General features: G+C 46.5%; 1 protein-coding gene across 1 annotated transcript; it reads right to left on the bottom strand.

Annotated features, from left to right (window-relative positions):
• Positions 1 to 1135: 1135 nt before the first annotated feature.
• On the bottom strand, positions 1136 to 15139 carry ankrd52a (ankyrin repeat domain 52a). The gene is made up of 28 exons (XM_030346150.1): positions 14717 to 15139; positions 14066 to 14149; positions 13870 to 13948; positions 13598 to 13668; positions 13282 to 13482; positions 13063 to 13150; positions 12456 to 12598; positions 11977 to 12189; positions 11750 to 11828; positions 11508 to 11622; positions 11287 to 11369; positions 11047 to 11164; positions 10504 to 10572; positions 10275 to 10415; positions 10022 to 10084; positions 9807 to 9918; positions 9475 to 9546; positions 8301 to 8502; positions 8103 to 8190; positions 6243 to 6360; positions 5474 to 5693; positions 5098 to 5185; positions 4909 to 4992; positions 4642 to 4787; positions 3392 to 3474; positions 3144 to 3226; positions 2946 to 3037; positions 1136 to 2767 (listed from the first exon to the last, which is right to left on the bottom strand). Exons 1-28 carry the CDS (start codon positions 14741 to 14743, stop codon positions 2496 to 2498), a joined length of 3234 nt encoding a protein of 1077 aa, XP_030202010.1. The 5' UTR covers positions 14744 to 15139; the 3' UTR covers positions 1136 to 2495.
• Between the last annotated feature and the right edge of the window lie 1601 nt (positions 15140 to 16740).

The raw sequence follows: 16740 nt of genomic DNA, 5'->3' as shown, positions 1-16740 counted from the left end.
ATAAACTAGTTTTAAAACACTCCGGGAGTTCCCTGCTTTGAAATGGAGTTAATGGCCAAACTTGACAATAGTCCCCAAAGAATGTTGGGTTTCTTGCAAAACATAGCCTAATCTAGGTCCTTCTCCAGAATTGTGTCTAATAAGGGTAATTGTGCCATTTCTTGACAGTTGATATGAAATTTCCTTGTCAATCTTTTTTTTTTTTTTTTTTTTTGAATCTGACATTTTACATCATTGGCCAATGACGGAAAACACTAGAATGATTAAGTTACAACATACAGATTTAAGTCACACGAAAAGCTATAGTGGTCCAATACAATCATCTTTAGTATGTTTAGTACAATAAATGGGAGGAAACGACAACGACGGGAACACTAAAAGCACAATTATTTGGATTTCCGCTATCCTTGAAATTCGAAAGCATAATTGGCCATCTCTAGTTCCCTCTTTGTGGTTCCAGTTAGCCCTCTGCTTTGAAAAGGGACTGATTTTCAATTCCTCCTGGTTCTTCGCAACAAGGAAGCAAAACAAAACAAAAAAAAGGAGGTACCAAGCTTAGTCATATTTCGGAAAAAAGAAAAATGGATAATGTGGTTAACCAACTGGTCAATATTGTTGGTAAGCTTTTAAATAAAAAAAACTTAAAATTCCAAATCAGATCTTGGGGCCGTCAACCTATGTCACGAAGCATTCCCAACTGAAATGGTTTGTTATGGAAGGCATGGGTCAAAAAAGGCATTTTCATGAGAGCCAATAGAGGCAATCCAGTGCATTTGTGTTGACACCGACATTAAAATGCCCAGCACACAGAGCCATTCGTTGAGTCTTAAGAACAAAACCAAAGAAGGGGAAACAAAAGCCCTTGTGACAGTGATTGTCTATTCAATAACTTAAAAGAAGGCCAAAACTAAAACATTGCTGGAAACTACATCTGAACAACAAAATGGCAGAAAATAAACTCAGTCGGGCCGTCCTCGACTTCAGCGCCAACCCTCGAGAAGTCGAGACGCACGGTATTAAGACGGTTAAGACTTCTTCACAAGCGAGAAAGGAAGAGAAACATTTCTCATAAGCTAGCTTGCCAAAACCAACACGCCGGCGGGCGCATCATCGTCCCAACACAAACAGAGGCCGCTCTGTTCAATAGGTAGGCCCTTCTAGTTGTGAAATCCTCCAGAACAAAACGAAAACGAAAACGGACATAAAAAGAGATATGGGGGGGGGGGAAAAAATTGAAATGGCTTTTTTTTTTTCATTTATGTGCTCAGAGATACGATGCTTTTGATGAGGTGTTGCTGGCAGATATTACTAGTAAAGCCTTCATCCAGAAATAAACAAGGCCTCAGTCAAATCACTATCCTACAATATAGTACTCTAGTCCTGCCGGGAGGACTGCAGACCTACGGACCCTGGCTGAAGATGAAGCAGCTGCTAAAACGAGTTGGACGAGGTATATCAAGATCTAATGTCTTTCTCTATACAGTACAGTTCAGCTCAAATAAATAATTTATAGCCATAGTAGTGTTGATCAACTTTGGTCATAACTTATATGCTTAGAAACATTCTAGCTTAAACACTTATTTAACATCTTCAAAATATCAAGTTGGCCATGAGGAAAGAGTTGATGAATATGCCAACCTAGTCTCGGCTCCCCTTTGGAAGGAGAGCCAATTAATCAATTCAGCAGCGTTACCAATTTCATTTTTTTGTCGTTTGTTAAAATACCAAAAAAAACAATTCTAGGCCGTACATTTAAAGTACACAATGGAAATAACCTGACCCTTTCCCCAATTTAGGATTGTACTGTGGTACATTAGCATTGCACTTAAGCAGAATTTATATAATTCCCTTCTATGGTTCCTTCATAAAAATGTAACACAAAAAAAGAAAAAAGAAACCCCTCTTTGATCGTTATTTTGGAACGGCTGTGCATTCCTCTACAAGGTCACGGGTACTTAGCAGGGGTGATATGATGTTAAATACTGAATGATATGGAGAGACACAAGGATACAGAGGTCTCCATGCTATTAGCCGTCAGTTACATCATTACGCAAACATGATTTTAAAGGGTTTAAATGAGCAGGGGGAGGGGAGGAGGCCAGATCGCTGGGTCCACGGTGGACGCCAGTCTTCCGTGTGTGTGCGCGCACGCGTTTGTGTGACCTTGTAGAGCAACCAGACGCTTTTGTTTCTTTTAGGAATTGAGCACTACTAGGAGATGGAGAAATGGGATCTAATTGCATAATAGGTTTTGACTGCACCTCAAGAGAAGACCAAACACATTCTCTCGCGCACGCCTAAAACACGTTCACGCAAAAAACACACGTACGTACGTACATACATACATCTAGAACAGACATGGGCGGGTGCTCTCCTGCTGGTCCTCTGGGGCCGTGTTAAAGGGCGTCTCCCCCCCCCCCCCCCCGGTGGTGGCGGCGATGGGGGACAGCAGCCGGCGAGGAGTGGGAGAGGGGGCGGCGGCGGCGGCGGGCCCTTCACTCCGTCAGACAGCCGTCCAGGCCGACGGCCGCGCTGTGGCGGTCCTTGACGTAGCCGTTGTGGAGGCCGCCGTTGGGCAGCGGGGCGCAGGCGGCCGTGATGCCGCAATGCTTCAGCAGGTTGAGGCCCGGCGCCGGGGCCACGGTGGGGGGAGGGCAGGAGCAGGGGGATGGGTCCCGTTGAGGGAAAGGCTTCATGGTAGAGAGGATCAGAGCCAGGCAGTCAGCCACGTCCTTGTTGGGGGCACAGGCTAGGGCTGGGGTGTGGCCTGGGGAAGACAAACGCAGGAACACGGCTCAACAACATCCTGTCTAGACTGTGGCCGCCCCGGCGCCTCGCTTGGGGTTAAATATTAAGACTATACACATGGCCGTGACTGATCCATATCGGGGGTGATCCAGTGGTTGCGTGTTTATCAGAGAGGCATCATTAAGGCCGGAGCTCACCTTCTTCATCCACAGCCAGAACAGTGGCTCCTCTACTCAGCAGGGCTTGCACCACCGTGGCCAGGCCGTTGCGCGCCGCCAGGTGGAGGGGCCTGGAACGAGGGTTTACAGTCAGACAGAGAGCCTATGGCGTCTGGACTCTACACATAAAAACGGGCTGAATTTATTACAGGGGGGGGGGGGGGGGGGGGGGCTCACATTTGCAGCGCGCTGTTGGAGGCGTTTATGAGTGCAGGGCTGTGGATTTCCCCCAGAATCAGCAGGGCACACATCTCATGGGCCTGGAGGAGGGAAAGATGATCAAAAGGAGAACCACTGACGATAAAGAAAGAAATGGTATTCAGGGCATGGGGAGCCCAACCTTGCAGCAGACCCTATACGGTTAAATCCTGCAGTAATCTATATACATGAGCTTCCATTAACAGCAGTGGACATGGCGAGCGCACCTTGCTGCAGGCCAGGTGCAGTGCAGTGTTCCCGTTATCGTCCAGCAGTGTGAGGTCAGCCTTGGCCCGGTGCAGGAGAATGGCTGAAAACAGACACCATGTAAATCATACATATAGAATCACATAAATAATATCTTAATACCATAACAGATACGATTAGCCCCCATTTTAATACATTTCCAAATTGAAAATGGTAGTAGTGTAGCTAGAACTACAAAGATATGCATATATGAACAGCTGTCTAGTTCAGGTTGATCCTGGTCTGAATGAACTGCGGTGATGCAGTGTCTCTTGAGATTAGTCTCACCCTGCAACCATCAGGTCTAACTGTACTTATTAGCCATCAGCATTAAAATTATATCACATCAAAAAAGCGGTAGCTAACGAATTTAACATAAGATAGTTCCTTCAAATTAGGGCTGTACGGAATGAACTAAAATGTATATCACTGTATGATTTGAGGCACAGACGGTAACGGTATTACATCACGGTATGTTAATTGCATCTTCTAATTTCGATATAAATGCTTTGGAAGGGGTAAAATACTGGTAAGGCAGTATTTTTTTTTTTTTTTTTTTTCTCAAGTTACTTCCATCTCTGAAAAACAACTAATGTTCAATAGTATGGATTTGTTTCTCCACTTGCCGTATAGTTTTGGCATCTTAATTTGGCTGTGTGCGGGAAGGTAACACGTACCTGGGACCGAGTGTTTTGACCATCTCTTTAAAGCCCTTTCTCTCAACATTTTGAAAGGGAACCATGTCCTTTCACAGGTAAACAGTGACAGCGTTTGTTATCTCGTACCACCACTGCCATTTTGTCGTAAGGATTGGCTTTGGAAAATGCCTGCGGAAGCAATGTCTGATATGCAGAGACAGCTTCACGCTACCAGCGCCTGTCGCGTACGGTGTGGAATGAGAGCTCGTGAAGGGACTATTGCGCAAGCAATACGGGATTCACGTGAATGACCCAATTGACCAAGAAAACGGCGATGGTCGCCGAAAAGCGACAAGTTTGCAGGAATGATTAAAATAATAGAGCAGGAAGCGGCCAAGCATGCCTTGTGATTAGGTTGCATCTCCCAGAACACTTACTGCCTCAAACCACTTAGCATTACACATTTGAAAATCCCAGTGAATACAACTAGAGTGTTCACTCTTTAAGTGTGTCAACCACTAGGGTCGATGCACTATTCCGTTTCCCCTGGTTACCATCCCAGACAGGCCTGTTGTCTGCTCCGTCAGACCTACCCACGGTGCCGCTCTGTCCCTTGTCGGCGGCCACCATCAGGGCAGAGCGTCCGCTTTCGTCCACGCCGTTGACCTGGGCTCCATGGCGCAGCACCAGCTGAAGGCCGGCCACATCCTCCGCAAACGCCGCAGCGTGGAGCGGGGTCCTGGGGGTAGGCAGCCACTCGTTTACACCACACTTAACACAGGGCTTCCTATACCAACAGCGGCCCCTCAGAGCAGACTCTGGTAGTACCGGGTCAGGCGAGTGGCAGACAGAATCCTCACCTTCCTTTGGCATCTCTGGTGTTGATCATATGGACCCCAGCCGTCTCCAGCAGCCGCTCCGCAGCACCACAGTGGCCGTTCATCCTGCACCCAGAGGAACTTAATGAGCCTCTCTGACAGAATACCTCCCCACAGACTCATGTACGGCACTCAGCCCCATGGGGACGCTGGAGCGCCATGGATACTCACAGAGCACAGTGCAGCGGTGTGAACGGGTTCCCCTCCTCGTGGATAAATGTTTTGTGTTCAAGTAAAACCTCCAAACAGTCTTCATGCCCTGTGTAGAGATTCAGAGGAGACGCTCAAGCGCAACAAATAAAAAAATCCCCAAAAACAATAGACCACCCCCCCCGTTTCCCCCCATCGATGGACAGTAGGCCACGCCTCCCCTTTCCCCCCCATCGATGGACAGTAGACCACGCCCCCCCGTTTCCCCCCCATCGAAGGACAGTAGACCACACCCCCCTTTCCCCCCCATCGATGGACAGTAGACCACGCCCCCCGTTTCCCCCATCGATGGACAGTAGACCACGCCCCCCGTTTCTCCTCCCGGTCCCCTGCCCACCTTTGTAGGCGGCCCAGTGTGACGGGGTGTAGCGTTTGTTGTCCAGCAGCTTGTCCTGGGGGTCTGTGGCCACGGCGCCGGGGGCCAGGCTGGCCAGGATGTCGGTGTAGCCCCTTGACGCGGCGTAGTGCAGAGGCGTGCTGCCCTGGACGTCCCGGCACAGCGCCGAGGCCTTGTGCTCCAGCAGGACGGTCACGCAGTCGTCGCGGCCGAGCACCGCCTGCACCACGGCATTGTAGATTAAATACACAGACAAACAGCCAGGTTGCAACTACTGATCTTGGTCTTCAGCCAAAGACACTTTTTTTTTTATAATGCTTGCGAGAGAGTATAGGGTTTTATGAAATGCTTTTCCAAAGATTACATTTTTGGCCTAATGGGAGACGGTGCCAATCTAAAGAAAGATGACAAAAGGCTTTAGGCGCCTGAGTCAATGTTTCAAACAAAAACCATCTTGCACCCGATATATTGTTCACAGAAGACATATAAACACCGTAACATAAAAACCTGACTGGTAGTTGACCTATAGCCATTAATTATTTAGATAAATGCTTTCACAGCTTAAACACGTCACACTGGCTAGGTGTGACAGCAGCAGCGGCTGAATTGTTCATGTTAAATAGTTTAGCCCTAGATTTTCTGAATACATAGAAAAGGTCGACTGCGTCATTCTGCGTGTTGGGCAGCACAGCCGCGGCCTTGTTGGTCAGACGGACTGAAGCTGGGGGATAAAGGTTCCCATTCATGGCAGCCATGTGGCAGGACCTACCCCCCGGTGCAGGGCCGTGCTGCCCCTCTTGTCCTTGGCGTCCGGCAGGGCGCCCCTCTCCAGCAAGAGACGCACACAGTCGATGTGGCCGCCCAGGACAGCCAGCATGAGAGGGCTCCTGAGGTTCACACAGGGGAGCGGCTCTGTTACAGAGGGACTGAATATGCTGAAGAAGCATTTGGGGCCAACGCGCATGATGATTCAGATCAATCTTTGTTTGAATGATCCGATAATGCTTCATAAAGTCCCGAGATCGATCTTTAGATAAATATATTTTGATGGGCCTTCTTGAACTATATTTTGTTGAGTACCGTTTATATGTGCATGTGCAGAGTAATGTTTGGGGAATCGTCTTCCATTCAGCGAAGACTAAAAGTTGTGGATCAAATATTTCTAGGGTGTGTCATTCGACTGGCATCACCAGACGAATAGCATACTGCCATTATTCTGGAAGCTCTTCTTTTATTTCCAAGGGGCGTCACCCCTGGGGAACAGACCAAAACGCCTCTGGACGCAATTGGATCGGCCTGCAACCAATCATAGCTACGAAAAAGGTGGTGCAGCACTCAGCGGCGAAATAAAGACATTCCTTTGTACAAAAGCTTTAAAGCTATATTGTACGATGTGAGAGAGCTAGCATGATTTGAAATTACCTTCTCTTCGGAGTTCCGTTTAACTCCTCCCCCACCCTTCAGGACTCCCTGCCCCCACCCTTCGACACAGAGCCGTGCACGAGCGCTGCTGCTGCTTACTTCAACGGCAACCATTGCGTCACTTTTCAGGCCATTCAACTCCCTCAGCTGTCGCCATCGCTGAAAAGCTAATCCAATATTTATTCTCGTTTTTCCTCGAGCAGTCTCCAACTTATTTTTTGTTGCTGCCTTTTCAGTTTCTGTCTTTCTTTTTCTTGCCTTTTTAAAAGGATGAACCGGGGCAAGTAACGGTGGCAGTGGTAACTTCTGTTTTTTTTCTTCCATCGTGTTGACGCTGTAGGCTCACTAGGTCTAGTCCACTGTCATGAACTACTATGACAACAACGCTTTCTTTGCCCTCCGTGAACGTGCTCAGTTCGGCTCAGTCTCGTACACAGAGGGGAGAGAACGCGCAGGCTTGTGATTGGTTCTTTAGATTCGGGTACAATGTCTCCGATTGGTAAGCATTTTAACAGGTTTATAGCCGATACAGATTTCGTTTTTTTTTCGCTTCTTTTTCATTGCCCATAAGTTATTTATTGCCGTCAGGATGTAAAAACCAATTTCAACAACATATTAAAAAGTGCATATCACTGGAAATCGTACAGTATGCCTTTAAGCAGTAAGTCGTTTAAGTAAGGAGTCGTGTGTTCTTCTTTTAGTTACAATTTACTGTCCATTCATTTAATACTGTCTCGACAGCAGCATCTGAAAGCCTCGAGTTAGTTTCATCGATGAAATATGACACTTTTGTTATTTTAGTATCTCAGCATCACCTTGATCTCCAAAATAGGAGGTGTTCCCTTTGAAAGGTAAAAATAGCAATTATTTATTTTAATAATTTTTAAAGCTACAGGGAGCCACTGCAGAGGGGTGGAAGAGGGGGACATGCAGCTATAGACATGCGGGATACTGACTAAAATCCAGTACAAGTAAAGTGAAGAATATGCTTAAGTAGACCACACTAAATACAAGTACAATGAAGACTACGGTCAAGTTTAAGTACAGTGACGAGTGTCGTTAAGCAGACTACAGTTAAGTATCCGTACAGTGAAGACTCGAGTCAAGAAAACTACGATTAAGTAGGACAACAGTGAGGCTGCGGTTAAGTCAAAGCACCGTGCAGACTAGAGGCTAACGGTGAGTGGTGTACCGGAGAGCGACTCACTGGCCAAACGTGTCGGTGACATTGGTGAGGTCTCCGTCCTCCCCGTTCTCTATCATCATGAGCAGGCAGTCAGTGTGGCCGTTGGCAGCTGTCGACAAACATTCACAGTGAACACATTCAGTCCAAACTAATATTAACGTCTCCTCCTTCGACACTACAGTCAGTGGGCGTACGGGTCCGGAGGGCGGTCTAGGGTACCTGCGACGTGGATGGGCGTCCACATGAGGCGGTTGTCGTTCAGGAGGCAGGAGGCGCCTTGGGCCAGGAGGACCTCCACGCAGCGGACGTAGCCCTTCTGGGCGGCCAGGTAGAGCACCGAGCGCCCGGCCGCGTCCTGCACGTCCACGTAGGCCGCCGTCTCCGTGAGGACACGCAGGGCCTGCCAGTGTCCCCTGTCCGCCTGGGGGAGGGAGGGAGTCACAGCCAGGATCAAGGCCCCGCATCCAGAGGCAACTAGCCCATCAAATTGCAGCCCGTTCTTTAGAACATGCGGTTCTTAAGATCTTCCTGCAGCCATACTGACATCTGCAAAGTGTCCGATTGGCTAGCTAATTCATGCTTGACCCTTAATGTACGCAAATAACTTATTTTTGTACTCTGATTACACTTCATTCATAATCCTGCTCCCCCTCCTCTTAGAGGGTGCCTGGACTAGCCAGGCAGTGGTAGAAGGACAAGAGCATCTACCTTGGGTGACTGGGTATCACAGTTCAGGAAGATAACCGGAGGTCAATCTGCTAACTCTGTTAAAGGGGACATATATACCACCAGGTGTGAGTGTGATAAGCCATTACAAGCCGTTTTCAAAATGTGCAGCATTGTGACATCACAGGTGGGCGTGTCCACCTAGATGTGTGACGGATAGATGAGCAACGTTTGCTACAGTCCACTGAATAGGCTGGTAGACTGATCTATCCAGAACACATCTAGGTGGACACGCCCACCTTTGATGTCACAATGCTGCACAATTTCAAACCTGCTTGTAATGGCTAATCACACTCACATCTGGTGGCATGATATGTCCCCTTTAAAGTAGTTGGGTAGCGGTATTCCATAGCCACAAACATTAAAGGCTCAGGAAAGCTTTGCTCTGTTTAAAAGCACCCTGAAGCTTCTGCTAAAGCCAACACAAAAATGTCAACACTAATGGTGGTTTATGGTACCTATCAACCTGATTTGAGATATTTCACACTAATGGACTTTTAGTTATTATGATGCATGTAGTGCAATGGCTGTACTTGTTCTACCTACCCAGGGTAAAGGATGTAAATGAACTGCTAGCCAACTCTGGCGCAATTACTGATAATTGTGCGCTGTCCCTAAACACTAAAAACAACAACAAGGAAGCTATTAAACATGTAGCATTACTCACAGCCAGATGCAAGGGGCTGACTGGATTGCTGCTCTCTATGTCTCCCAGTGCGTTGAAGGACATCTCCAGAAGCTTTGTGGGAGATCGACATGGAAAACAACGTTATCACTGCACAGCTGCCACAATAAAAAGGAAATAGTGTCGCTTCCATTCCCCAAAAATCCAAACAGCCGTATGTGAACTTAAAAGCAACCCCCAATAAACTAACAAATTAAACAGGCCTATATAAGCACTCCATAGGGCTCTTTTAATTGCTAATAAACAGCATACTGGCTTTTTTTTTGCATTTTAAGAGTACCACAACAAAGTGCGAGGGGAAGAAAAGACGGTACCAGCTCCAGGTTCTGCTTGTTGCCATGGTAAGCTGCATAGTGGACCGCACTGTAACCCTTTGAGTTGACCATGGAGGGATCAGCCCCATTGTCCAAAAGATGCTCCAGACAGCTATTCCCAAAAAGAGACACTCGACTGTTACGCAGCACAACTAACAACAATAACGCCCAGCAACACATTCATCATAAGAAGAAGAGCGAAGGTAACGACGTACAAGTAGGACTCCTTCGCGTCATCCTCATTAGCCTGATGGCTCCCAGAAAAATGACGGTCAACTCTGCAAGACAAGAACCGTGGACAGGATTAGACAGGATTTTGCATACTAAAAAAATCCTAGAGGCAATGCCCCCAGGTCTGTTTAGTGATTCTGTTGCCCTAGTGTTAGCTCTATGATAAACCGCCATTACATTTTAGAACCCATGGGCCAAATAAATGTGTCTCGTTTGACAGGTGTAATCCACACTGACCTGCAGAAGGCTTGTGAGGCAGCAGAATAGTGCAGCGGAGTGCAGCCCGTCTGGTCCGGCTCGTTGACCTCGGCGCCAGCGCTCACCAGGGTCACCGTGCACTGGTACCTCCCATTAGCAGCCGCGTAGTGCAACGGGGTCCTGGGGGGGACCATCAACCATCAGCCAGCCATCCAAGCAATACGAATGGCATGCACTGACTTCATTGCATTAGAAAAGGGACACTCACCTTCCCATTTTGTCCCTCTTGTTCAAGTCAGTACCACTACTTAATAGCAAATTCAGACATTCAACGTTTCTGCAAGAAATGAGAGAGACAACAGGTTTAGGATGCAGAAGACCCGTTTTCTGTATGGTCAGGCATGTAGCAGTGGTTCAACCGTAAGGTCTTTTGAAATCACCACGGTAACCAGTAACACTGTAGTTCCCATCTAGAGGGCGCTATCTGCTGTTTAACCTAGACTAGACATCCACAGCGCATTCAGGTTTAAGAGGCATGTTTGTGGTGTATTTGGCCTACGTGATGAAGCTGATTAAATGACACAGGCCTGTTTTTTTTTAAATAAGAAAAAGCCTTTATTAAGCTGCCGTTTTCTTTGTCAAGCAAATGAAGGGAATGGTCCCGTATTTAAATAAAGAAATTAATAGAATGCCATAAATTTGAATAAAATGTTAAATATTATCGTTCTAATTTTGGACATCCAACACCGGTAATACCAGTAACAGTGGCAACATCGACGTCACTAGCAGGAAGTGACGATAGGAGACCTACCCTCCCGATGCAGCAGCGTGTAGACAGGTCCGACCGAAGTTGTCCGGGGTGTTTATGTCAAAACCAGCCGACAGCACATGCTCTTTACTCATAGACGACACTATACTATACAGCTGACCTGCTCCGTAAAGAATAAACAACATAGATAGGAGACACAGTTAGCCAAAGCAAAAGGTTTGTATGTGGCTCACAGTGATACACACGTAAATCAACGTAGGAGTTTGGCACACAAACACGAACCTGAGGAGAGTAACTTGCGACAACAGTCTGAAAACCCGTAGAGCACAGCAAGGTGCAGAGGGAACATTCCGTGGATCCCGCGTCTGTGGAGAGGAAACATCTCATGATTCCCGGCAGCCCAAAACAACAACCTCAACAACAACAACAACAACAACAACAACAACAACAACAACAACCAGACATTACAACACTTAAAGGTTCATTAAAGCTTCTTCCCCTACCTGGCCGTGTCTGCTCCGTTGGTCATCAGAGTGCTGATCAGGAGTTCATGGCCGTACTTAGCAGCGACGTGGAGTGGGGTATTGCCATACTTATCCACACAATCGATTTCCCCGCCTTACACGCAGAGCGGAAGAGGGAGGGCAGGCGTACGGGGACAAAAGGGAATCATTGGGTCATTAGGTCGGGTAATTAGCTTAGGATAAACCGTATTAGCCCAGATTGGCCACCTCGCCATGGTTACCATTTTGGATGAGGATCTGAGAGCGTGTGAAGCGTCCGTGGATGGCTGCCATGTGCAAAGGGCTCTTCCCTTCTTTACTCTGCAGGTGGAGAAATACAATCTGGTTCCTTTCTATCATACATAGCAACGTCAGCACATCAGGGCAGCTTCACAGAGGACATAAAAAAACGACTTAATGCACGGCCTTCTTTCTAAAACAAGGCGCGGGCGTGCCTCTGAGGCCCCACCTGCTGGTTGACGTCGGCCCCGTTGTTGACCAGCAGCTCCAGGCAGAGGGCGCCGTTGGTGGAGACGGCGGCCAGGTGCAGCGGGGTGAAGCCGCTGCGGTTGGGCTGGTTGACGTTGGCCCCGTGGTTCACCAGCTCCGTGGCCACCGCCTCCTGGCCCATGTAGCAAGCCACGTGCAGGGCCGTGTTGCCGAAGCTGTTGGGCTCATCAATCTGAAGCAACGGTGGGAAGAAACATAACAGAATGTTAACGATGAGGCGTCACAGCCAGGCAAGGACAGGGATAGGTAGTATGAATTAAAAAAGGTTCCATTATTAAAAAAAGTCTAAGCAAAAGGATACGTTTAAACACTCGATGGAAACGATCAAACCCCATATTAGAGGGAAGAGTTTACAAAGAAGACATAACAAACTTACATCCACCAACCACTCATCCTCTGTATCCACATTCACGGCTCAAGGCCTGCTGGGATACTCACCTCCGTTCCCAGCCTCAGCAGATACTTGACGATCTCGAGGTGTCCACTGGCGGCCGCTGCGTGGAGGGGCGTGTAGCCCTGCTTGTCCTTGCAACTCTTGTCAGCACTGCGAGACACCAGCAGCTTCACTATCTCCACGTGACCTACAGGGTCAAGCATGGCAGGAATAGAGATAGTTTTATATTAATACTTCAGGAAGTTGCAGACACATTATTCATTTGCCTCATCATAAGATTTGACTAAGTGCCAGCACTTAGGAGCTGGCAAGCCACAACTCCTCATGGGGCAATTCCTGCACTGGATGTATGGCGCGATATCCTGTGCATTAACAGAATTGTCTTGTGAGGTTTACACCCTACATTAAAACGGCTCTTTAGATGCAAACGCCTTGTTTTAAGATATTGAGAAACTGCGGCTTATTGAATACTGATTTTAAAAACACTTTTAATGGGATAATTAATATCATCAAGTGAATCTAAACATTTATAATTTTCCATAGACAGACTAAAGCTACTTTAGCAGGGGTTTGGAATAGTTGGGGGAATAAACTAATTTCCTCAGATCTTAATATCTAATCGGCCTTCCATTAAGTAGAAGAGCTGCTCACCCAAGTAGGCAGCACAATGGATCGGCTGTCTCTCCTTCTTGTCGATCACACTCAGATTAGCTCCTTTGTTCAGAAGGAGCTTCACCATCTGCAAATTAAATCGAAAAAGGAGAAAACCAAACTTTTTGTCAAGTGTTCACGTGTCAAAATTATTCAAAATCCCTTTGGGTTTGGTCGCCTTTCTTCCCAGAGCCCCTCAAAGGCCCACCAGCAGCCTACCTCCTGGAAGCCGCTCTGAGCAGCGTGGTGCAAGGCGCTCCGGCCGGTGCGGTCCGCCATGTTCAGGTTGACCAGCTGGCTCAGAAGGGTCTCCGCACAGCGGGAGGCGCGGTTAGCGGCCGCCACGTGCAGCGGCGTCTGCCAGAACTTGTCCCGCGCATTGGCTTCCGCTCCGCGTCGCAGCAGGAGACCAACTGCCCTCTGCAAAGGGAAACGGTACCGTTTAGTCAACCCTACATGAACATGGGTCGGCCTAACAGAGAGGCAGGATAACATGGGAGAAATGGGATCATTTCCGATGGCACAGGCGACCTACTTCATTCCGGGAGGCAGCGGCCCTGTGCAATGGGGTCAGCCACACATGGTCTTTAGCATTAACACTGGCCCCTGTCAAAAGCAAATGCATGTTAAATAAACAAAGTTCGAACGCTGGCACAAACTTTGGCATTGTGATCATGCATGCTGGAAACTGGATGTTATACTATATATATATATATATATATATATATATATATATATATATGATACACGATTTAAGCATACTTAACATGATGGTTAACAGATCATATAATTATGCAAGACGCAAACCTGATTCAATGAGGAGATCCATTATGTGGACGTCCCCCACACATGCAGCAGCATGTAGCGGTGTACGGCGGTCCTGGTCCTGTGGAGAAAAGAAGCCGGATGAAGATCAATGATGACATTTAACAAGCATGAAACACTAGAACCGCGAAAGGTGATCTTGCATCACCGTACAAACGCAGAAACATATTATACATACCAGTGCATTGACATCCTCCTTTTTGTGCAACAATATTTGGACTTCTTCAGCATTACGATTGAAGATGGCCTGGACCAGAGGAGGCTGCAGATATGGAAATGTCCGTGTTACATTAACGCAAACGTTACAAGACATGCCCCGCTAAACCGTCCTTTTTAATTGTATCGACGTAACATTCGACGAAATTATTGGAAATGCATGGGTTCACTCGGCCGGCTAATGCGTACATAACAATGCATTCACAAATATTTATATTTTGCATCTGTGGTAAGCAAAAGAGTCCTCGTCTCCTCCAGTAAGTAGACAGAGCCCCATAGCAGGCCTAAATAGGGCCTTACCTGACCCTGATGAGAGGCTAACGACGTCAGCGGCTAATGCTAGGCAACCAGCTAATGCTAACCTGCCAGCTAAGCTATAATGGCTTGGCCTGCAGCTCTTCAGAAAAAAATAGAGAACTGAATATGCAATCTTTTGATACGACATGTCTATAATGCACCTGAGCAACAATTATAGAAACGGGGGGAAAACAAATAATGAGAGATACGTACTTAGCAAGGAAAATGTATTTACTGCGCACAAGAGCAGCTATTAAGGGACCAGCAACTAGACTACGCCACAGCACAGCAATGGAGCGCTTTCTTTCAAACCTACCTGGTCTGCAATGTTAAGAACTCCCATCTCCCAAACTCAACCAGGACGGAGCTCCTTCATGAGTATAAAACTGCGAGGTAATAGTGATAGCGCTACTGTATCCACTTTTTTCAGACTGCACCCATAACTGATAGCAAACAGAATTGCGGGCAAGATCTGTCAGTGTTGTTGTCCGTATCCAATGTCTTCTCTGCTGATGCTGGTTGCGAAGAGGCTGAGAGAGGACCATGAATTGTAGCGTTTCTCCGGTTTGCCACTATACGATTTCCGCTGGCTCACTTCTCATGAGCTGTGTTCGCAAGCTGACGTTCCCCGGAACGAGATGGTGAAGAATAGGACGACATTAACAAACATAAAATCCCAAGGAGAAAAATCTGGAGTTTTGACTGACATTTGACGGAATTTGTCGGATATCCCTCTTTCTAAATTCCCTCCCCTTTCTCGCCTATCGGCGAAAAACGCATGAAATTATTAAGTCCCGCCCCCTCTCCAGCCAATAACGGTAATTTTGAGCATCCCGTTCCAGGCGATCCGTCGCGAGAAGAGAACGCCTGGGAGCGAGGTTATGCTGGCTGGTCCGCCTACAGGCGTGGCGGTCTGGGATTACATTTATCGGGGAAATTGCGAGACCCAGTGGAAGTTTTGGAAATAAGGAAATCACAAAAATATTGGATTTTTTTCTGCTGCTCCAAGAGCCAGTAGGTCATTTGAAAGTCAGGTAGATATTTAAATGCCATGAGGTTTGTAAGGGCCTAGGTTTTGTACAAACACAAAGCAAATACTGATAACGGTATGGGTTAGAACAAAATTGGTCAACTGTGGCAGGACAAATAGGATATAATGCCATGTTTAAGCGAGAAATCAGATTAAACAATGGAACTACAAGTTTAGTTAAAATAGATTAGAACAAATATTTGCTAGCTGAAATATATTAATAAGGCAAAACATGTATTCTTGAGAGACCATAGATGACAGTTTGGTCCAATGTAAATAGGATTTATTGCAATATGACCTGAAGGGTCCTGTGAATTAAAGAATCTCAAGGATCTCTCACCAGGCCTATTTTTTTCACTTCACTTTTTTATGTTACATTGTATCTAAGAAGAAGCAAGGCAGTTAAAGCAGAAACTGGAGGGTGTGAGAATGGTTGGTGCATAGGCCTCAGTAAGAATAGCATGGGATAGCAGTATCAAGATTTAGACATTGTGGAAATTAGCTCATAGACCTTATTTCAAAAACACTATAGTGAAAATGAGGTGGACCGGAGACCAAATAGAATTACAAGATGGCATGACATCCTTTCCACTTTCCGAGCAATACAAATAATAGAGTAGTTAAGTCACCATCATCAAACTGGCCTCTGTTATGTAACGGAAAGGACAGCATCCAAGGAAAGTTCCTGCTTCAGAAAAACTGTGAACCAATAGCAATGTTTGTAAATACTCTGCAAGAATACATTTAATATCAAAGCAAAAGTTTGGAAGGAGTGTAGTTGAATAATGTCAGAGCTAATCAGGGCAGTGTTGAAGAAGATTGAATCTAAGCCCACTTTTTGACATATTATCAATTAATTACATATGATGATTAAATCGTATATTTGGCTGCCTAACATAGTTACTTCAAGTATATAATAACTATCAAAACAAAGTCATAAACAAAATAATTCGATCTTTATGATACAAAAACATTTTCTGTAACCATTTATATAAAACATATGAAGCTATACATAATAAATCGTTCCCTACCTATTTATGCAATATGAATAATAATGAGCGCAGGCAGGGCTTGATTAGATGAATCTGCCATATACACATTATAACAAAGCAGCGGTTCATGGGCACCTCAGCCTTAAACCAAGGCCATTTATCCTTCCACAGAAAAAAAAAAAGTAAAAGCAGCAAGGAAGACGCTATATATATTATAATGAATTAATAGGCTGGAGTGGCCATCCTGGATCTAATGGTCGCACTCCGGCCAGCAGGGCGGCGTTAGTGCGTTTCTTAACCCGGCTTGTTTAGTGGAGC

This window comes from Gadus morhua, chromosome 1 (genome assembly GCF_902167405.1).
Source record: "Gadus morhua chromosome 1, gadMor3.0, whole genome shotgun sequence".
Taxonomy (NCBI): domain Eukaryota; kingdom Metazoa; phylum Chordata; class Actinopteri; order Gadiformes; family Gadidae; genus Gadus; species Gadus morhua.
The sequence above is the reverse complement of the archived record's forward strand: the minus strand, read 5'-3'. Positions and strand labels throughout refer to the sequence as shown.